The sequence below is a fragment of the Lactuca virosa genome, chromosome 6, assembly GCF_052849685.1.
Source record: "Lactuca virosa cultivar CGN04683 chromosome 6, Lactuca_virosa_CGN04683_v6, whole genome shotgun sequence".
NCBI classification, from domain to species: Eukaryota; Viridiplantae; Streptophyta; class Magnoliopsida; order Asterales; family Asteraceae; genus Lactuca; species Lactuca virosa.
The window spans coordinates 15,842,833-15,866,828 of NC_136431.1; the positions used below are offsets into that span (position 1 = coordinate 15,842,833).

General features: G+C 39.8%; 1 protein-coding gene across 1 annotated transcript; it reads left to right on the forward strand.

The window, feature by feature from the left end:
- The first annotated feature begins 12,430 nt into the window (after positions 1-12,430).
- LOC145122682 (subtilisin-like protease) lies at positions 12,431-14,787 on the forward strand. Its single transcript, XM_079058241.1, has one exon. The coding sequence runs from the start codon at positions 12,431-12,433 to the stop codon at positions 14,636-14,638; it is 2,208 nt and encodes a 735-aa protein (XP_078914367.1). The 3' UTR covers positions 14,639-14,787.
- The last annotated feature ends 9,209 nt before the right edge of the window (positions 14,788-23,996 follow it).

Here is a 23,996-nt window from a genome sequence, read left to right on the forward strand (position 1 = left end):
AAAACTGCAACGGGCCTCTCAATGTAGTTCAGGATCTCATCCACCTGAATGTCGTCCAAGGAAATAACTGCAGTCTCATTACTGACACAGTTCCGGAGCTGAGACACATGGAAGGCGTTGTGAATCTGGCTAAGCTCGTCCGGCAGATTCAAACGGTAAGCCACCTTGCCCACCCGGTCAGTAATCCTGAATGGACCAATATATTGGGGCCCTAACTTTCCCCTCTTTCAGAACCGAATGACACCCTTCTATGGTGACACTTTCAGCAAGACGAAATCTCCTACCTGGAACTCAAGATCCGAGCGATGCCGGTCAACATAACTCTTCTGACGGTCTGCACGACCCGCAGCCTATCGCGCACTTGTTGGATCAACTTTGTAGTCTTAAGCACCACCTTGGTGCTTCCCATGACTCGGTGCCCAACTTCACCCCAACAAACTGGGGTCCTACACCTCCGACCATACAACATCTCAAACGGGGGTCGGTCGATGCTAGCATTGTAACTATTGTTATATGAAAACTCTGCTAGTGGGAGGTATGTATCCCAACTCCCTCCGAAATCCAATATGCATGCCCGTAGCATATCTTCGAGCGTCTGGATCGTCTGCTCGCTCTGGCTATCTTTCTGGAGGTGGTAAGCAGTGCTGAAATGTAACTGTGTGCCTAGTTCCTCGTGGAACTTTCTCCAGAATCTGGATGTAAAACGGACATCCCGGTCCGAGACCACCGACACTGGCACCCCATGCCTAACCACCACCTCTTGCACATAAATATCTTCTAATTTCTCAGCGGAGATGCTCTCGGAGATCAGAAAAAAGTGGGCACTCTTCTTCAATCTGTCCACGATGACCCATATGGCATCCACACCCCTCGTTGTCCTCGGTAACTTCGTGTTAAAGTCCATGGTGATCTCTTCCCACTTCCACATAGGAATGGGTAGCGACTAAACCTTGCCATGAGGCTGCTGATGTTCGGCTTTAACCTTCCTGCAGGTCAAGCACCACTCCACGAACCAGGCGATCTCCCGCTTCATGCAGGGCCACCAGTAACTCATCCTTGGATCTCTGTACATCTTTTTAGCCCCTGGATGTATAGAGAACTTGGACTTGTGTGCCTCCTCCAATATCTTCTGTTTTACTCCCTCAGACACCGGTACCCACACCTGGCCACACTGTGTCAAGAGTCCTCGACCATCCCGTACAAACAAGGAAAACTGACCTCGAATCCGCTCTATCTTCTAGTTCTCTTTCTTCAAACCCTCCACTTGAGCCTTCTTAATCATTTCTAATAGTGGAGAGATCACCGTCATCCTCAAACAAACGTTCCCGATCGGAGAACATGCCGCCTTGCGGCTCAAAGCATCAGCCACCACGTTGGCCTTCCCTGGATGGTATAAGATCTCGCAGTCATAATCTTTCAGTACATCCAACCACCTCCTGTGTCGCATGTTGATGTTCTGTTGGTCCATCAAATACTTCAAACTCTTGTGGTCAGTATAGATGGTGCACTGTACCCCGTATAAGTAATGCCTCCAGATTTTGAGGACAAACACCACTGCCCCCAAGTCCAGGTCGTGAGTGGGGTAATTTGCCTCATGAGGCTTCAACTGCCTTGAGGCATACGCGATCACATGCCCCATCTTCATCAAAACCCCCTAACCCTGAGATCTATGCATCACAATACACTACCAAATCGTCCAACCCCTCAGGTAGTACTAGAATCAGGGCCTCACATAACCTCCGTCTCAAGGTCTCGAAAGCCAACTGTTGGTCTGGGCCCCACCAGAAAGTCACATTCTTCTTGGTCAAACGGGTCAATGGTACGGCGATCTTGGAGAAATCCTGGATGAATCTCCGATAATACCCTGCTAGACCTAAGAAGCTATGGATCTCAAATACATTCTTCGGTACTTCCCACCGCATCATTGCCTCAACCTTGGCTGGATCAACCGAAATACCCTCTTGGTTGATGATGTGCGCCAAAAACTGTACCTCTTGCAAACAGAAATCACACTTTGAGAACTTGGCATAAAGCCTTTCCATCCTGAGTGCCTCCAATACCTCCCTCAGATGTTACTCATGCTGCTCCTGGGTCTTAGAAGATACCAATATATCATCAATAAAGACGATCACAGACTGATCCAACATCAGCCTACATACCCTGTTCATGAGATCCATGAACGTTGTTGGGGCATTAGTGATCCTAAATGGAATCACCACAAACTCATAGTGACCGTACCGAGTTTTGAAAGCTGTCTTCGATACATACTCATCTATAATCCTCATCTGATGGTACCCCGACTGAAGATCAATCTTGGAGAACCAAGATGCACTCTGAAGCTGATCGAACAAATCATCGATCCTCGGGAGCGGATAACGGTTTTTCACCGTTAGCTTGTTCAGCTCCCTATAATCGATACACATCCTGTATAACCCGTCCCTCTTCTTCACGAACTGGATTGGTGCTCCCCACGAGGAACTACTTGGACGAATAAACCCTCGGTCTAGCAGCTCCTGAAGCTACGTAGGCAGCTCCTGCATCTCGGGCGGAGCTAGTTGATATGGTGCCTTGGCTATCGGAGCGGCACCCGACACTAAATCAATGTGAAACTCTACTTGCCTCTCCGAAGGCACCCCAGACAACTCCTCGGGAAAGACATCCCGAAAATCCTGTACAACCGGTACACTACCCAAATCTGTCGGGGTCTCAACCCTCGTATCCGAGACATACGCCAAGAAACCCGGACAACCTTGATGAAGAAGTCTCCCAGCCCTCGCGAATAAACAGAGGGTTAGCCCATGCGAGGCCCTCTCTCCCTGAATAACCAGTTCTCCGCCACTTGGGGTTCTAATTCTCACCAGCCGGTGCTCGTAATCTATCATGGCCTCGTTGGCCCCCAACCAGTCCATCCCAACGAGCACCTACAACCCTCGAAATGGTATCGGAACCAAATCAACCCGAAAGCTCTCCCCTAACACATTCAAGACACAACCTCGGTATACCCTCGCAACACTCACGGTGAGATCATCAGCAATCTCAACCTCCAGCGGGGAATCCAAAGTCCCCAGAGCATCCCAGACTTCTTCCTAAGCGCAAGAGATACGAATGATCGGGTAGCTCCCGAATCGAAATGAACATGAGCTGACATACCATTGACCAGAAAGGTCCTGTCCACGACGCCTGATGCAGCTCGAGCCTCCTTTGTGGTCAGATGAAATACGCGGCTCTTCACCGTAGGAGCATCCGCCTTGGCACGACGTCCATCAGTGATCCTCATTATGGCAAGCGCAGGCGCCGCCACTGCTCCTCCTCCTCCTTGCAACCTCGGACAATCGACCATTTTATGGCCGGTCTGGTTGTAGTGGAAACAAATCAACTCCTTCTTTGGGCAATCCCTGTTCAGGTGGCCCGTTTGGCCAGACGTGTAACATCACGAGCCCGCTATTCGACAAGCTCCGTTGTGCGGCTTATCACACTTGGCACACTGGCCACGGCCCTGTTGGCCCCTACTGGAAGAATTAGAGGTCTTAGGCTTCTTAGCCTGACCTACAGCTGTCTGAGCCTACTCTGGCTTCCGCTTGGTGCGGAACTCCAACTCCATCTCCCGCTCTCGGGCCTTCTCCACCATCTCATTCAGGGTTTTGCACCCTGAAAAGCTCACAAACTCATGGATATCATCCCTCAGCATGGAATGATACCTTGTCCTCCTCATATCCTCATCCACAGCATACCGCGGGATCAATAGTGCTCGCTCCTGAAACTTGGCGGTGATCTCTGCCACAGTCTCGGTGGTCTGCTATAGCTCCTAGAACTCCCTCACAATTCGTTGCACCTCGATGGATGGTGCAAACTCCAACTCTAAGCGCCTAAAAAACTTCTCCCATGTCATCTCTTCCACTCCAGCTGATCCCACCTGATGAGTCACCACCTCCCACCAGTCCCTAGCTCGATTCCTCAACATACACGAAGCAAACTCCAATTTGGCCGCCTCGGGGCAAGAGCTCGTGCGTTGGGCGTTCTCCATGTCAGCCACCCAGCATCGACTAACTATGGGGTCCCGGACCCCAAAGAACTCAGGCGCTCCACACACCTTAAACTCCTTGAACGAGGGAGTTTGGGCCCGACCTGGCCCGCAACAATTTCGGCTCGGAAAGACCTGAGCCACTCCTCCATGATCTTTATCATCCCTTCCTTGATTGTCCCAAAAATCACTGGGGTAGCGTCAAGGATGCCTCTCCTAACCTCGACTGCAATAAGCTCGTGTAGCCTCTCATCAATGGGCTCAGTAGCATAGCCCGATCCAGACCCTGATCCCGATCCCGATCCCGATCCCCCTGCTCCGTGTCGTGTCATCACCATACTGCACTGAAATATCATAACACATAATGATCAGGATGTCTAAAAAGGGGATCCTTCCACACCGGTTCTCCTTAGAGCTTCCAGATCTAACATTGGTTCGGGTACAGGTCATATGCTTTCAGTAGTACGGGCCAAATACTACCTTCCAAACCTACATGTACCTTCCCCAAGGCTCTACCTGATAACTCTAATTCGTCTGAGAACAAAACGTATCTCATATACTACTGCATAGCTCAAATCCTAGGCTATCCTAAGATTTTCTCAATTCCAACGAACTCAAAATCATAACAGGTTGCACTATGCATGCAAATTATACATAGAACATGATCAAGTAGACTTTCGAATAACACACTCTACCCTAAGACCACAACCAGACAAGTAACAGGAAATAAGGCAAAATCAATTATCCTGAGGCTATAAGACCCTAACTGTATACAATTTTGAAAGCATACACATAGCAAGTTTCATACGATTATCATATTCCCAATATCAACATAGCATGGCTAACATATTGGGGAAAAAAATAATTACTTGAGCTTGGCCGATTACGTGCATTGCACTCTCCCTTTTTCTTATGAGAAATTGGTTTAAAAGTTTTTAACTTTGATTTTTGAAAACAATTTTACCATTTCCTCAGTTTGAGTTCTAACACACCCGAGGGTGTGCTTGAATCCCTCAAACCAAGGCTCTGATACTAACTTGTAACAACCTAAAATCTCAGTAAAAAATTTTCACTTTTAATTAAGAAGTTAAATCCCATAAATTATAAAATCCAAATCACAATTGTTTTCAATATTCATAACATCATATAACTTTTCATAAAATCAGAGCGTCCCAAATAAAACGCCTGAGAGTGCATGTCGCGCCATCACGTCGGGCCCTTGCCCTTAGATCCTGAAGTACCTGAAAAAACAACAAACTGTAAGCTAATGCTTACTGAGTTCCCTAGAGCATACCACACATAATCCACATAATCATATAATCCATACCAGTCATATAAGCCATGCATATAAACATATAAGGATGCCCTGGACATCCTCCAGGGTCTTACTCCAGGATGCCATGGGCACCCCCACATCGTCTTACACCTATGTGCAATGGGCACCCCCATGGTCTTTACCTGGAATGTCATGGGCACTCCCACGTGGTCTTACAGCCAAGTGCCATGGGCACCCCCCATGGTCTTTACCTGGAATGCCATTGGCACCCCCACATGGTCTTATAGCCAAGTGTCATGGGCACCCCCATGGTCTTTCCCGCAAATAACACAGAAGCAACTAGCATACCATATAGCATATAACCAACTAGCATACCACATATCACTACATCAACTAGTGTATCACATTTCACATAATGGGCCGACCTTGGTGCCTTCGACCCATTGGTATGGTGAGGAGACTCATCTCTCACGAAATGCTGAACCGATAAGATAAGTCCCTACTCGCAGCTCCAACTCAACTTCCTACAACCATCATGAGACTAACTTTGTCAAAATCCCGAAATACCAAGAATAGCCTCAAAATTAAACTTGTTCAACCATGGTTAAAGTCAAGGTCAACATTTAAGGTCAACGCTCTATGTTGACCCCAACTCGTCGAGTGCATCTAGCAACTCGTCGAGTCCCTTCAATGTTTAGAAACCGGGAAAAACCCTAGCCAACTCGCCGAGTTGTCTCATCAACTTGTCAAGTTCATTCAGTATCCGGAAAGCGGGGTAACTTGATCCAACTCGTCGAGTTTTCTCAATATTAACCTATTCATCCCTTTTTAGTCGAATCTAAAGCCATAAAATACAGATCCAGTCCCCTAGGGTCAAGATAACACATAAAGTTGCTAACTTTACATCCATGCAATGCATCAAAGGGCTAAAAACGCTTAAACAAGATTATCAAGGGTCTTAGAGTATGAATGAGGGCCAAGACTTGACAAAGTTGGCAACTATAAGTCCACAAAGGCCTTGAGATATCCAGATCCGAAGTCAAATCTTCATATCATGCTCAAACCCAAGAATAATCCCAAACTAGGCTAATAAGGGCCATAAACTTTCATAGAAGGAGATCTAAGCAATAAAAAGGACAAGGTTTCGACTTTATACCTCAATGTAGTTGCAATACTGGAGGAAATCCCAGATCTACTGCCTTCTACTCAATCTATCCTCTTCAAGATTCTAGTTCTTTTCAAATGAGCACCAAAAGTCACTCTCCAAGCTCACACACACATACACACACACAAGAAGGTATAAGGCTCGAACTAGGGTTTCTCTGGGCTGTAAAGACGAAAAGGGAGGCCACAATGAACCATAAGTTCTTTACATAGGGTGCAAAAACCAGGGAAATTAGGGTTTTCCTTTCCAGCGCCTACTCGTCGAGTTGGGCCTTCCAACACGTCGAGTAAACCCTTCATCCCACGTCCATAATGATTCCTACTCGACGAGTTGGAGCTCCTAACTCATCGAGTCCCAGTCTAAAACCCTAAATGTTAGAGAAATAAATGATACCAGAAACAAGCATTACAGATGCATTATCCCATTCTTGATGGCATTTTCAGGTTTCGAATGAACAACACAAAACACTCATAGTGCATATTTTGATCGAGAATGATTTTGGTAATTTTCAATTGGGGATGACTTTGGCTTATAAGATGTGATTAATGGTTAGGAATCAAGTTCTTGTATTTTCCATTATAAAGTTAAATGGCTTAACTGGCTCCAGTTTCAATTTTAGGCAATAATCATAGAATTTCATTTTTTTATTTCATTATGAAAACGAGAATCATGGTTCTATGTTCTTAATTGGTTAAAATTGATTAAGATCAACATTCCTCTAGTACCACATGTTATTTATTTTTCAGAAATTAATTATCCCATAATCTTTCTTATCAATTTGAACACAGATTCATCACATATATATATATATATATATATATATATATATATATATATATATATATATAGAGAGAGAGAGAGAGAGAGAGCTACGTTCAGGTGTTTAAACTAATTATTGTGTTATTGTATGCATCAATGTGGGCCAATCAAAATTAAATAAAAAATTAAATAATAAAATAAATAAATAAGGGTAATTTAGTAATTTGTTTAGTAACTTCCAAAAATAGTCCCTATAATCATGGTATTGACTTATAACCTAAATAAATAAGTGTGTCTTCCTTAATCTCCCACCCAATAAAGCCCTAGCATCCTACAGGGTATTGACGCTATCGTGTTCGGAAAACCATCGCTGATTATCCAAAAATAATCGATGGGGGAAAGGTTTAATAGTGAGGGTAGCCATGGATGACGAAGAGGTGGTAGCCCTGGTGGAAGCATTGTAAGCAGCAGCAGAAAATGTCGGAGGGTATTCTGCCGGGAAGTTCAGAACTGCCATGTGACCTCTCATATCGAAAGCTGCTCGATCATAAGCTCTGGCAGCCTCCTCCGCCGTGGCAAAAGTCCCCAACCAAACCCTAACACCTTGCTTGGTAGGATCGCAGATCTCCGCCGCATACTTCCCCCATGGACGACGCCTGACACCCCTGTACCTGACCTCGTCTCCTCCATCACCACCACCCTCCTTACTATGGTCTTTAGCACCATCGCCGCCATGATTCATTCTTGATGGTTTTCTTGATCTGTAGGTGATTAAAGAGGTTGATGTCGCATTTATAGGTGCACGAAAAGGCTTCATCGATTTGAAAAGGACTGAAAAGGTTAAAAGGTACCTGAAATTGGAATTTGTAAAGCAATTTGTGGTCCAAAATAGTGTCGAATCTAATAGGTTGAGGTCGGTATAGGCTGAGGTACAAGAAGCTGAAGAAAATTCTTCTGGTTTGCTTTGAATTTGTAAAGAAATGGGGAAATAGGAACGTGGTTATTGGAATTTGGAAGCACCGATTCGCTATAATTAAGGTAGTCTTTCTTTTCTTTTCATCTTCCTCAAAAGTAATTACAGAGAGTTTGTTTGCTCCAATTATCTGAAAATATTTATGGGTTTTTGATAGTTCATATTTTTATGCTAAAAGATGGTTGATTTATCATTCAAATGCCTCAAAGTTGTGAAGTGTTAACACTTTTTGCAAAAAAAAATGGTTGATTTTTCATGTTCATAGCTTAAATTTGTAAAAAGTTCACATTTTTATGCATAAAGATGGTTGATTTTTTATTCTGATACCTCAATAGTAAAACGAAAAAAAAAAGTTTCTTTTGGGATTTTGTTTATTTGTTTGATAGAAATTGTTGGGATGTTTGGGTTTGCTGGGATATCAATGAAAATGAAGGGAATTTGGGTTTATTGATTCACAGGAAATGAAGAAGGAAGAAATTAGTTTTTTTTTTTGTTCTAGCAGCCTCTAGCTGCATCAACTTCTGTTTCTTAGAAGTAGTGATTTGGTGGTGGTGTATGTTTTGTGCTTTGATCGACAGAACAAGAAGAAAACACCACACTAGAGTGTGTGGTCGTTGCAGAAGACGAAGAAGAAGGTGGAGGTGGGGTTGTCACAGCCGGCTGCTCCATCTAAAGGTAGAGATTTTTTTTTGTTGTTTTTATGATTCCTTTGTATAATTTGAGTTTGGATGGAACTAACTGCTTTTGCTTTCTTTATGTTTACTCTGCCTTACAATATGTTACAGCCATACAATATGTTACAGGAGGCCATGTGTGTCCTTCCCCGATGAATTTTTACTTGCATTTGGTATTTGACAATTACAGAATCTTGGAATAATGTGAACCATTTTACTATTTGCAATTAGCACCACCAACTAGAGAAGTCAAGCTCGAGTAATCGCAACAAGGTTGAATTCTGAAAAGGTATCAACTATGTTTATGTAGATGATTCAATGGATGATATTGGTGAGATTCCAATTCTATTGGAATGGAATCACGAATTCCAATTCTGTTGTAATGGAATCACGAATTCCAATTCTGTTGGAATCACAGAAGTTGATGCTTGAAGAACGGACCACAAAATTGAAACAGACCACATTATTCTTTTAGAATGTATTAGTCGTTGCTAGATTTTGATGTTTTCTTTCCCGTTTTGAAAGTTTTTTTTTGTTTTATTCTTTAACAATAAATGTAATTCTTAACAATTGTTACCCGTATTCTATAAAAAATAATGTATTTTTTGTTTTTATTCTTCAATTGATTGTTCAAGAATTTGTTATTCTACAAGAAGTTTTTAAATTCATGATCAAGAAATAGGTTCAAGAATATTTTTATTTTTGAATATACTCATAAAACTATTCTGTCAGAATGTCCGAATAAAAAGAATTATAATTCGTAAAATCGGATTTTTAAAATTAATAGAATATATGATCCCTTAAAAATACAATTTTCCTTTATTAAATCTACATCAATTGACTAAATTACCCTTGTAATTAATTAAGATGATATTTTTCAATTATATTTAATTCAATAATATATATTAATCACTTTCTTAAAATAAGTAAATTTGATTGGCCCACATTTATGCATACAATAACACAATAATTACATTGAATAGAATAACCTAAGCCTATATATATATATATATATATATATATATATATATATATATATATATATATATATATATATATATATATAAGAGAATAAGAATGCGTACTTGAAGGATTGATCTTCACAAGAATACGTGAATGAGAAGATGAAGGCATTTGCTTCCCGTTTGGATGCATAATTTGATGGAGATTTACACAAGGAATTGATTCGTGTTCTATGGGATATCTTCAAGAATTAGAGAGAAACCTATATTCCTTTTTTTGTGTTGTTATTGACATCTAAGAGAAATCAATTTCACCCCTATTTATGTTTTAGTTACTTCCATCAAGTAACATTAAGGAAAGTTGGGATACCAATTATATTAAATTGGCATAATTGTTGTCATAATACATAAATATAACAACATTAAAAAAAACGTATTGCATAAATGGTCCTATGGCCACATATAGTGAAATATTCCAACATTGTACTCATATCACAGTAAAGCTTAGTGAGATGATGCTAGAGAAGTCTTATAGAAGATTTAACAAAGTCATCAGGTTGTATTATCATTTCTCTTTAGCAAAGTCTTCAGGTTGTATTATCCTTTCTCTTTTACTATGGTTGTTGATATTGTTGTTGTAACTCCAAACGTTTGTAAACTTTGATAAATCAATGAAAGGTTTTTGTAAAACCATATTTTACTATAATCGATTTGCATAGTGGTTTTACGACCATGGTAAATTTTGAAAGATAAAAAGTATAGGTGTTACAATAAGTACTTAATTGTTAAGGACTCAAAAAAGTATAATGCTTAATTATGATCCTCTAGTTATCTGAGCCCGGTTGATTAGATAGGCATATTTGAGACTGTCTTGGGTGTTCCAAGGGGACATGTGACATGCATCGGGAGTAAACCTCCTTCCACAGTGGGTACTAGTGCTCCCTCTTAGTGGCAGTCACAGTCACAAGCACCACAACAAACCCGGTTACTTCTTAAATTCTTAAGGACTTTGGTAGTTTGGTACTTTGCTAAATTGTTAAGGGCTTAGTGTATTTGTTATGAATTTGGTACTTTGGAACTTTGCTAAATTGTTAAGGACTTAGTGCATTTTATTGTGAATTTTAGTAGTTTGGTACTTTGCTAATTTGTTAAGGATTTATTGTATTTGTGATGAATTTGATAGTTTGATATTTTGTTAAATTGTTAAGGACTTAATTTATTTGTTATGAATTTGGTAGTTTGATAGTTTGTTAAATTGTTAAGGACGTAATTTATTTGTTATGAATTTGGTAGTTTGATAGTTTGTTACATTGTTAATGACTTAATTGATTTATTATAAATTTGGTAGGTTGATAGTTTGTTAAACTGTTAAGGACTTAATGCATTTGCGAATTAATTGTTAAGTACTAATTATTTGGTTTTTCTTAGTTTGTTATTTTAACTTATATATTTACTTCATAGGCGGATGTTAATGCTTATCTTAAAAACCTAGCGTTTCTAGCAACATTAGGAGATATGATTCGATCGTTTAGTAGTCAAGTCACCCAAAACAATTAGGGGAATGATGGGAAAAACGAAGATCGATATAGGTAGTTTTTTCTAGCAACACCAATAGGGGTGACGAAGCACCATTAGCGACTCTTTGAACGCATGCAATTGCATATCGGAACACTGAATTATGTTGGTGTACCAGAATTACTCAATAGCGGAGACGGACAATTGCGACGATTTTGTGTATTGCGACGGCATCCAATAGCAATGACGCCAATAGTGGCGACCTGAGTATTATCTATGGAGCAATAGTGGTGACGCATTAGCAACGACATCTCACCACTAAAACTATAAGCGACGAAAATGTGTTTTTTTTCGACTACATTTGTCGCGGCTAATGTTAATATTCTTTGTTGCAGTTGTTGCTTTAGGTGTTCTCTAAAGGATATCATCACGGGTATTAGAAAAACTTATTTGAAATTAAAAAATTTATAAGAAAAAAGATTTTAAGCTTATTTTAAAATAAATATTAGCAACGATAATTTTAAATAATGAGTGGCCGCTGACAACGAAAATTGGGTGTTATAATTGTCCACCTACCCTACCGTCAGCAAAAGTTCAAAATTTCAAAATGTTCTAAAAACTCTTCATTGACGAAGCCGTAGGGTCATATATATACCGACTCCATTTCGTCGGCGGTAAATGTTCGTCGTTAAAACCAACTTTCTTGTATTAATTGTTTAGACATTGTATTTTAGACCTAATTTTAGTGTTGGTGAACTTTGTTGAATTAATGAAATGTACGTGTTCTTTGGTTTATTTTTGTATTACAATATGTATGGCCAATGACTTAAAATTGAAGTACATCATATAAAGTTTATAATTTTTAACTGTAATGAATGAAATTTGCAGTTATCTTACCATTAAATATTTCTCGATGCTACCTAGGCTTATGTAAATCGCTTAGCTTCTACGGATATTACTAAGTTTTGACTAAAGTTACATTAAAGTTACATCTATCAAAGGCTTTCACCGCTTTATGCCGGCCAAGACATCAACTATATATACATTCAATGTAAAGATGTACATCATCAAATTCTTCAACAATCATGGAGAACAGGCCTATTATCATTTTGCTTTTTTCTATCACCGCCATCTTGAACCTCTCACCGGTGGCAGCCAAAGAAACTAAGACATACATTGTCCAGCTAAGCTCTCCGAGCGCCCACACCTTTGCTCAATCCGAAGACCTTGAAAGCTGGTATCACACATTCTTGCCTACAACTGCAGCAGATGCGGATGAAGAACCACAGATGGTTCACGCATACCGTAATGTACTTACAGGTTTTGCAGTAAAACTTACCGTTGATCAAGTGAAGGAAATGGAAGAAAAAGATGGAGTTATATCCGTACGTCCACAAAGCGTGTTGTCTTTACATACAACTCATACTCCTAAGTTCTTGGGGTTGCACCAGAATTTAGGTTTCTGGAGAGGTTCAAACTATGGGAAGGGAATCATAGTCGGGGTTCTGGACACAGGGATTACTCCTGATCATCCTTCTTTTAACGACACAGGAATCGACCCTCCACCAGCAAAATGGAAAGGCAAATGCGAAGTTGCCGGGTGTAATAACAAATTGATCGGTGTTAGGAACTTTGTTAGTGGTGGTTCTGGTTCAGCACTTGATAAAGAAGGACATGGAACGCACACTTCAAGTACTGCAGCTGGAAACTTTGTTGAAGGTGCTACTGCACTTGGAAATGACAATGGAACTGCTGTAGGGATGGCTCCTCTTGCACACGTGGCAATGTATAAAGTATGTGATGAAAGTGGTTGTGCTGATAGCGATTTGTTAGCTGCTATGGATGCAGCTATTGACGAAGGTGTGGACGTGCTTTCTCTCTCAATTGGTGGACCCTCTAGACCTTTCTATACGGATTCAATCGCTATTGGGGGCTTTGCTGCGATACAGAAAGGGATATTTTTTAGTTGTTCTGCAGGCAACTCTGGGCCTTTTAATTCTACAGTGTCCAACGAAGCTCCATGGATTCTGACTGTTGGTGCTAGTACAGTTGATAGAAAGGTACAGGCGACAGTTAAACTTGGGAATGGGGTTTTACTGAATGGAGAATCTCTTTTCCAGCCTAAAGATTTCCCACAAACTCTTTTGCCTCTCGTATACCCTGGGATGAATGGCGATATAAATAAGGTCTTTTGTGCTCCAGGATCATTAAACAGCACCGAGGTCAAAGGAAAGGTAGTGATGTGTGTGAGAGGTGGTGGTGTAGGAAGAATCGCAAAAGGGCAGACAGTAAAAGATGCCGGTGGAGCAGCTATGATTCTAAGAAACTTACAGGCAGATGGGGATAGCACAGTAGTCGATGCTCATGTAATTCCTGCATCATATGTTGGTTACAAAGATGGCGTTAAAATTTTAGAATACATGAATTCCACTTCATCGCCTGTTGCTGGTATTGTATTCCATGGAACTGTGATTGGAGATAAATCAGCTCCTCAAGTAACCTCTTTCTCTTCGAGAGGACCTAGCCTAGCAACCCCTGGAATTCTGAAACCCGACATTATAGGACCTGGTGTGAGTATTCTTGCAGCATGGCCTGTCTCTATTGATAACACAACAGCAACACCTTTTAACGTAGTGTCAGGTACATCAATGTCTTGCCCACATCTTAGTGGGATAGCAGCATTGTTGAAAAGTGCACATCCTGATTGGTCACCTGCTGCAATTAAGTCTGCAATTATGACCACTGCTGATTTGATCAACCTCAAAAATCAACCAATTGAGGATGAACGGGAACTTCCAGCTAGCCTCTTTGCAGTTGGATCTGGCCATGTCAATCCATCTAAAGCAAGTGACCCTGGACTCATTTACGATATCCAGCCTGATGATTACATACCCTACTTGTGTGGATTGGGATACACGAGTGAGCAAGTTATGACTATTGTCCAAAAGCAAGTCGCTTGTGTTGATGGTCAAGGAATACCCTCCGCACAGCTAAACTATCCTTCATTTGCCATCACACTAAGTTCTAATGTCTCAAAATCATACACAAGGACTGTGACAAATGTTGGAGATGCTAATTCATGTTACACAGTGAAACTTTCAACAGCACCAGGCGTGGCTATTGCTGTGTCACCCTCTACACTTGCCTTTTCAACGGTTAACCAGAAGCTATCTTACCAAGTGACATTCATTGCCATAGGCACTCTTCCAAAGATTCGATTCGGTGAAGGAGCTATAATATGGAACTCCGCCAAACATTCAGTTAGGAGTCCCGTTTCCATCAAATATGTTTAAGTGAGGAAGACATATAGCTTTTCTTGGACATTGACTGATTACATTTACCAACTTTTTTATTTTTTTAAATTTGTTTTCTTCTAGTTAATCATGGACAAATAAATGTTCATGTGGTTTGATTAATAACACTGGAACACAATTTCACTGCATATTGCTCCAATTTTTTAATATACCATGTTAATTGGGATCAATCAATAAGATGTTTTCACATATAGGAAGAGGGAGATTGATGTGATAAAGAACGATTTTTATACTACAATACATTGATCTTATTGTTGGTTTGGTGATGATGGGGACTGGGGACGCAACTGTGTGTTTGAGCAAGTGTGATATCCACAAGTTTATGGACTTGAAATGTTTCCGTAATGCAATCTTTTGTAGCTCTTAACTGTCATTTACAATTTTTAGCTAAGAAAATTATTTCAAGTCGTTTTTAATCAGATCTATTGATTCTAATTTGAAATTCATCCCTCTTTAACGTATTTCATTCCCAATGCAAGCTTCATGTCGTCTTTGTTTCTGTACAATTGTAACAATTAACTTGACAAGTTGACATGTGATGAGTGTTGTGGCTAGTGAAACTTTTATGGTTCTTTATTAAATAAAATGGGGAAGTAACATTAAGGGATCTCCAGGGCTCAGATTCAGTACGTATCATCGTAATTTGATAAACACTTTCATGTGTGTTGATGAATAATTGTTATACACATTATACAATGCCTCGATAAATAGCATCACAAAAATTAATTGTATATAGCCCTTAAAAGCTCTTGGACATACCTTGTTGGCAATAACACACATTTGGATGGGTAAGCTTTCTTTTCATATGTTTGGTATTCTTTAGCATGAAACGTGCCCACATATGACCCATATGGTCAACTTTAATGCTTAACGTACCAACGCTACTATCATTTGGCCTGTTGAATTTTTATACATGTTTAATGAGACTAACTGCCTAAAATGAACAACAAAATTACTTTTAAGCACAAATTTTAACACACAACTTGGTATTAAAAAATAAGAGATAAAAATACAGAAGAGTAAATATTTAATGATACATAACATCAATTCATGAATATATATACATAAATGAACAAAGTTGATATTGGCTCCTCCATGTATCATACATTAATACGTAAGACCATTAAAATCAAGAAAGTTTTTGTCAAACTTGCATGTGATTGTTTTTAAAAAGTATAAGGGAAATAGTTTTAAAAGTATAAGAGAAATAGGTTAATCACAAGAGATGGAACAACTATCTCGCAATATATTCATGTTGCTAATGGACGGTCAACAGTTAACGGTCATTGGTAAGTTGATTTTAAAGACCTTATGTGAAAATTAAATAAAGCCCTCTAAATTTTCGGATTAGCAACAAAATAAGGACATATTAGTGATGTATAGCGACAAATTAGTAGTGACGGATTAATGATGAAACCGCAAGGGTCAAAATTTTGTGCCCTGACGACACCAGCCATATGCGGTCGCACACATGTGCTTAGGATCGGACCTACTGTTGCTACTTTTTGTTTGTACTTAGGTCATATGGTGTATATGTGAAGTGGGAACATTGCGGCTTATGTCACAATGCCACCTCATGGTGAGAAACAAGAGTCAGAACCTTGTGGTGTAAAATAAGGATCTCTACGGAGCTTAATTCACAATCTCTCTTTTCTTCTTTCTTTCTTTCTCCCTCTTCCTTTCTCCCTATAATTCCCCCTCCCCTCCCGTCTCTCTCTCTCTCTCTCTCTCTCTCTCTCTCTCTCTCTCTTTTATATTTTATTTATATAAAAGTGGTGATGTAGAGTGGTGGGTATTTCTTAAGGTGGGTAAGGATGTAGTGAAGTTGATGTGGTAGTAAACACGTTGTGGAGTATAGTTAATAGCCTTATTGTACTTTAGTCAAGTATGTAAAAGGGAAAATGTTATAATTTAGTCACATATGTAAAAAGAAAATCTGACTACACACTTATGTAAAAGGGAAATAGGTAGTCCTATACAGCATGAAAATATATTGTGACTTAGTTTGAATTAATATTTACCTCGTAAAATGTAACATCCTGTTTCGAGAAGTTTTTTTTCGGGACTGTGGACAATAAATGGATTAAGTAAATGCCTTGGATCAAGTTTTTATGTGATCTATGCCTTTGGTTTGTGTTTTGGAGTCAAAGGGTAAAATGAGAAAAATGATGTTCCAGACTTCTTTCATGAATTAAGGATTTTAGTTCAGCATGTGTTAAGCCAAAATTAACTAGATAAAAGTGTGGGGCTCGTCAATGCATTTCCATGGATATAAAGATCGTCGAAAACGGGTTGAAACGAAGAAGTTATGGTTGTTTGAAGTTGAGGTGGATTTGGGTGAAAACTATCGCCACGGAGTGGGAATCATTTCCCACGGCCTGACAGCTGGCCACATAGTGGGGATCAGAGCCCACGACATGTATATGCATGTTCACCAGCTGGGTCTTATCTGTTGGGGATTAGAACACTTGGAAAGTTGATCCACAACTTCATCCTCCTCTTGGAATTTCAAGAATCCCCTTATAGATGCTCAAAACATAGCTCTGGAAAACTCAACACCTCCACATAACTCTTCTTCCTATAACAACATGAACTCGATGTCTCCCCGGATACACCCGATCTTCTAGAATCTGCGTTACATATTCCACCTACGACATGGCCTTCACTTTGGCATGTTGACCAGCTAGGTCTTATCTGTTGATTTCTGTTATATGTGAACTGAGTTGCTGATAACTCCTAGACTGGTGAAATTCCATGGGACTGTTGATAGTCCCCAAGGTTGCTGATAATCCATAGTTGATTGTTATGCTATGTCATATGAGATATTTAGGGAACTCACTAAGCTTTGTGCTTACAGTTGTGGATTAAATATTTTGCAAGCACTCATCGGATTGCGAAGGCAAGATTGTACACACACATCAACAAATTATGATTTGAGATTCCGCATTATCTTCTTATTAACTTTGATTTTGGAATAATGGTTTATGAACAAATGGGTATAACTTTACTAAAAATGGATGTTATATTATTTTAAAAATGAAAAATTTAGCCGTGGTTTTTGGGATGTTTCAAGTTGGTATCAGAGCCCTGGTTTAAGGGATTTGGATGAACACTCGTAGGATTCCAAACTCAAAATATGGAGCTGAGACTTTTGCTAAACCTTTTTTTTTGGAGAATATTCATTTTATGAAAAGAAAGAGGAAGATGTGATGTGTACAGTCAGTCGGAGCTCGAAAAATTATTTCCTAAAATATCCATACTTATCATATATGTTGTATTTGACTTGTTGTTATATGTGTTATAGTATGATATTCATGCTATAAGATAGGCTAAGGATCTACTCAACATTGGATGCTAGAGAGTATACTTAGGATAGATGCCTTTTGTGTGAGATGTATGAGTTGTTAGATATGCAGGATAGTGTGTAGGCTAAGGATACCCAAAAATTGAGTGTTAGAATTGCCTGATCCTTACGATGCCTTTTTGCCTATTGTTTTTCTGCTCGAATGTTGCTTTCTTTGTGCTATGTGAAATTATATTGATGCTAGCTAGCTATTGAGCGAATACGATAAGTTTCATGCCATAAGGATTAAATAGTTTTAGAATGTCTGATTTGGCCTATTACGCAGCTCTTGTTTGAGTCCAGCCGTTGTAGTGCAGGAAACTTCAGTCGAAGAACTGTTTAATCCTTGTTGCATGTAATTGTATTTGTAAGGAAGTTAGTTCGTATTGGTAGGAGTTTCTTTTGCAGCTGATGGCAGGTTTGGGTAAGTGTTCCTAATGATCTTGGGGGAGTGTTAGAGTGTTCTAGTGAGCACATGTGCATAAGGAAGTCTAAGTTAGGAATATAGGAAGTTTGGGATGGGTTTCTCTAAGTATTTGGGTGTGCTAACACACCTGGAAGTGGTAGAGTTCCTAGAAAAGCATTCTAGTGTGTGCTCATGTGTGAGAAGATTCCTAGAGTGAGAGAGTCTAGGATGGGCGGTAGTGTGTGCCTGTGGTGGCACAGGTATCTAAGATTGATAGTCGTCTGGTATAGTGACTTAGAGACTTTGAGGAAATTCTCGGGACATGTACAGATAGGTTTGGAAGGTAGTAAGGGCCCATACTACTAAAAGCACAGGACTCGTAAGGGATCGAGGAGGGTCAAAAAGGTTTCTAAGGAGCTAGGGGATGGTAGATAGTGTGGTATAGCACTAACGTAATTGCAGTCATTCCCATCGTTGTCGGCCTATCTCCTATGCTTGTGCATAATGAGACCGATAATCGTTTGGGCCTAAGTGTATGTGGATGTTTAGGTCTGGTTGGTGAAGACCTATGGAGTTTAGCTGATTTAGAGATACCGAGGACCTTGCTCAAAGTAGTTCCAATCTGAGTCGCAAGACTCAAGAAAGAAGATGTTGTGGTGATCCACTCTAGGATTGTAGCCTAAGGCTGAATGATCAGTCGATGGAAAGGGATGTTACTTGCTGCATCGGGGTTGTCTTTTCCTACCTCCTGTGCTCAAGGAATGAGAGATCGATTATGGGTCAGTAAATGGTTAAGATAGGATATGGTGATCTCCTCATCGGTTATGCTGAAAGAAGGTGAATTTTGGTCCGCAGTAAATCGTCTATGTGTCATAGAGATGGGATATTTGAGACTAGATGTTTCTTGTGGTTCGGTGGCCAATGTGAAGGCCATGTCGCAGGTGGAATACATAATGTAGATTCTTGAAGATCGGGTGTATCCGGAGAGACATAAATTTGATCCTGTTATGGGCAGAAGAGTTATATGGACGTGTTGAGTTTGCCAGAGTTGTGGTTTGAGCATCTATAGGGGGATTCTTGAAGTTTCATCTTCCTCAACTTCATCCTCTTCTTGATCCACATCTACCTCCTGGGCGGCGTCGGCAACGAATGGTAGTCACAACTAAAGTTGTTGCCGACGCCGCCTAGCTCCTTCACCGAACACCACCACTACAACTTCAGTCGACGGAAACGAGGTTCGACTAGCTAAACGTCAAGATTGAAGGAAGCGAGAGCAAACCAGAAACTCGTAGCCACTATTTCCTTTCTCCGGTAAATGCGCAACCCCTTCCCACCTTCTCAGTTTCTTATGTTGTTACACCGCGTCCCGCCGCCGCGCCGAGTGGTTGTCCCTTTTGCGGTCATTTCTCCGATTGCCACATGCCACCACGAGGGTGGTTGTGTTTGTGTCTATTTTCACATGTATATGTGTGTGTGTTTCAGTTGTATGTTGTTGTATAGATGTTGCTTGGCCGGAAAAACAGAAGAAACCCACCACCACCACCGTAAGGTGGTGGCTGCCACCTCCTGCCACCGTCTGCCACCATCTTGGTGGCTGTATTGGGAATTTTGGTGTGTTTTTTGGTGCTATTGTATGCATATATGATTGTAGGAGCTTTTATGTGTCTTTGGTTGTTGGAGTTATCACTCGAAAACCACCACCGTCGCCATGAGGTGGCGGCTGCCGTCGTACCATCGTCGTTGACCACCACTGCCCGTGGTGGCAGTGGGTGGTGGATGTGAGACTCTAACCCTAAAACCTTGAAGAAATGCATCGTGGACATGAAACCCTAATGTCAAGAAAACCCTAGATTTGGAGTTTTGTCGGGACCCGCGTGAACTGTTAATTGGACTGTAAATTATACTCGATATACCCTACGATTAACGCAATGCAGTATTGGACTTAATGAATAAAGTCCCTAAGGGGTTAGTGTGAAACACTAACCCTAGTTATGATTTTATGAGGGAAACCCTAGAAACGGGAAGCCCTATTTTGGACACAATGATCGTGTTACATATTTGTGCTATTGCTTGAATTATTATTATACCCGAGAATGACTAGGTCAAACCTTAATCAGTCCTAATCTTAGGTTGTTAAGTCATTAATGGGTTAAGTGTCCTTAGGTCAAACCTTAATCGTCATTTCATATGAAACCCTAATCGTCATTTCATGTGAGGTAGTCACTGTTACAAGTTACTATGACCTGTGATCGGGTATTGACTTAAGTATCTTCCTGTAGGTGATTGAAAGTGAGTTGAAGCTGGTAGAGTTCTTCCTTACTATGGTGGTTACCTACGCGCATATGGAGGTGAGTTTCGCCTCACTGTAACCGTGGGTCGAAGGCACCAATGTCAACCCACTAGTTTTGGTTATCTGTTAGTAGAGGGATGCCTAGGGATTGTACATAGTCATGTAGGATAGACTGATCACTCTTGATCTAGGCTCTTTTACCTGCTCCTTGTTTAGTTATGGTTCTAGAGTAGGATCACCCATCTGGGTGTCTATCTTACCTCTAATTATATACGGTCATGCATTCCTTGGATTGTCGATATTTAGTATGTTGCTATGCTGTAGTGATCTTTTAGATCAGTATCCTGGTATCGAGTATGATGTTATGTTGTGGTTATCTGTTAGATCTGTATCCTAGTATCGAGTATGTTGTTATGCTATGATGATCTGTTAGATCTGTATCCTGGTATTGAGTATGTTGCGTTGCTGTAGTGATATGTAGAATTGTATGTTATCTATACTTGCTGGTTAACATCTGGTGGAGTTCCCTAGGGATTGTCTGTGGTCATGTAGGATAGTCTGAGAACTCTTGATCTAGGCTTTCTTGCCTGTTCCTTGTTTGGTTGTGGCTCTAGAGTAGGATCACTTGTTCGGGTGGCTACCTCACCTCTGGTTACTTATGGTTACGCATTTCACAGATGTTAGCTGGTAGCGAGACTGTATACCGAGAGAGGACTAGTAGGTGGTAGTGAGTTGTATGATTGATGTTTGCCTGTATTATGTGCCTACTTGGTCCTTGATTGTTTACATGTCGACACGTTATATTTGGTTGGGTTAAGGCGGTCCTGCTTCGTGCTGAAGACCAAGATACCTGGTGTGGGTCGGCTGTAAGTCGTAGGCACGGAGGCTCGGGATGAGCGGTTGGGTTGAGGCGGTAAGGCCAACAAACCTGATATAGTTGGGCATTCCAATCCGATGACTAACTGAGCTCGTTGTTAGTTCTATTTGTTTGGTTATGTGTGACATTTTGGAGGAAAGTCACTAAGCTTTATGTTTACCCAGCTGTTTATTGTTTCAGGTATCATCGGTCATCTTGGGAAGGCGAAGGCGTGACTGTACACATTCATCAGCAACAATGAAGATTTCGCACTTTAATATTACTTTGATTTTTTTTATAATTGTATTTGGAATAAATGGTTTTCTCCATAACGGATTTATAATTGGGAAGATTTACTTAGATAAAAATGAAAAATTTTGGGTTATGAAAATGGGACGTTACATATGAAGACGTGAAATACTTCTATAAAATCATTATCGCCGCCTTCATTACGACGGATACAATCATCGTTACATGTAACATTATCTACATCACCATAGTTTTGATAATTCACTGGTTCGACTTAATGAATTTTTTGGTCTTTTGGCATTTAACGTGGAACTACAAGCATTTGATATGTAGGTATCGACATTTAAAATAGTACAATCGGCGTTTGAAACGTCACTAACGTCGTTTGATATGGTGCTAACGATATTTGATATGGTCCTATCAGCATTTGATATGAGACATAATATCCAAGATCCACATACTGAATTTGCCGATGTGTATACTGGTTTTCATAAACAACTTGTGGATTGAATTGTTGTTAATATTCAACATATCCACCAACATTGTGATCAAGATCATTTGGAGAGATATGTATATCTGCTTGATTGTTGCTAACTCTTTTATTGGATCTATCAGTAGAGTTTTTTTCCCTCTTTTGCATTTAGAACCTCTTCTGCTGCTATATCGATTTCCCACCAACAATCGATCGATTAGAGGCATTGCATTGGAACGAAATTTGCATATTCAATTGGATCAATATCTAGATGTATATGTGGCAAAACTTGTTGAATAATTTTTTTTAAACGCTTTACATCACCCCCATCAGCTATTTGTATAACATACTCCAATGGTAGGTGTTGGAAATGGACACTAATATTAGGTATATCTTCCAAACCTGTCTTTTGTTTAAGACAATTGTATAAACCTAGAAAAATTTATATGTGTCAAAATTTCAACACTGAAGTTTCCAACAAATGATCTAACGTATAACAATTTCTTATTTCAAGACCATCATGAACCACCGATACAAACAACAATAAAATACTCTTCAGAAATGTTAGAACTCGTGTTTAGTTAACAAGAACATAAAACATAAATCGGAAAAAAGTTCTAGTGAAATAAGACAAAAAAAAAAAAAAAAAAAAAACTAGTGAAAATCAGACAAATGGGCATGGAGTTTTTTTTTTCCATACCTCTGCATTGTGTGCGAATTTTGATTTTTATATGATGGTTTTTGAGTTGTACAGTCCAATGTTTTAAAAACTGGTTTTTTAGTTGAACCGGTATGGTGACCGGTTCTCGGTTCAACCGGTTTAACCGGTTCGACCGTCGGGTCAACCGATTTCTATAATTTTCATCTTTTTTTCTATTTTCCTATACAAAATTCATATATAAATCATGAATTTGACGTTTTCAAGTTCAAACATTAAAAATAGACATAAAAATAAGTTGTAGATCAATACAAATATATTAAAATAACACATAACCATAAGTTTTAGTGTTTTACATTGATTCATATACGTAAAAAAGAAAATAAATTATAATACCAAAACAAAATATAGTTTTAGATGAATACAAACACATAAAAAAACTTTAAAACATTACCATATGTTTTTATTTAGAGAAAACTAAATAAATTTAAAAAAAATCACCAAAGTTTATTATAAAATTGGTTATTTTCTATGTGTTTTTATTAGGTTTAACCGGTTCAACCGGTTTATTTTGACCGGCTCAACCGGACTTTTCTAAAAACCGGCCGGTTCAATCCGGTTCAAAAATCGACGTAAAACCGGTGATAGTTAAACCGTTCCCTCCTCCTATTCCCGGTTCGACCGGCCGGTTCAAACCGGTTTTTAAAACATTAGTACAGTCAAACAATAGAATATTTTTATATTTTTATAGATAACGTCACTTTTTTTGTAGATGCCGTCATTTTCCGTAGGCCAACGAAGTCATTTTTTTTAAAGGATCGAAAATTACATTCGACTCCAATTTTTATAGATATGACCTGTTAAAATAAATACTATTTTGGGTAAAAAAAAGGTAAGTCATTTTCTCTATGATAAAATTAATTCTTATCTGGTACAGTTTGGCTGGATCCGTAACCGATATGTCCCCTTGTGGCTTCGTAACCAATGGTTTCCTCGGAGCTTCTTAACCAACACTTCTGCTGATTCCTTAGATTTTCTTGCGTCACGACACACCATAATAATT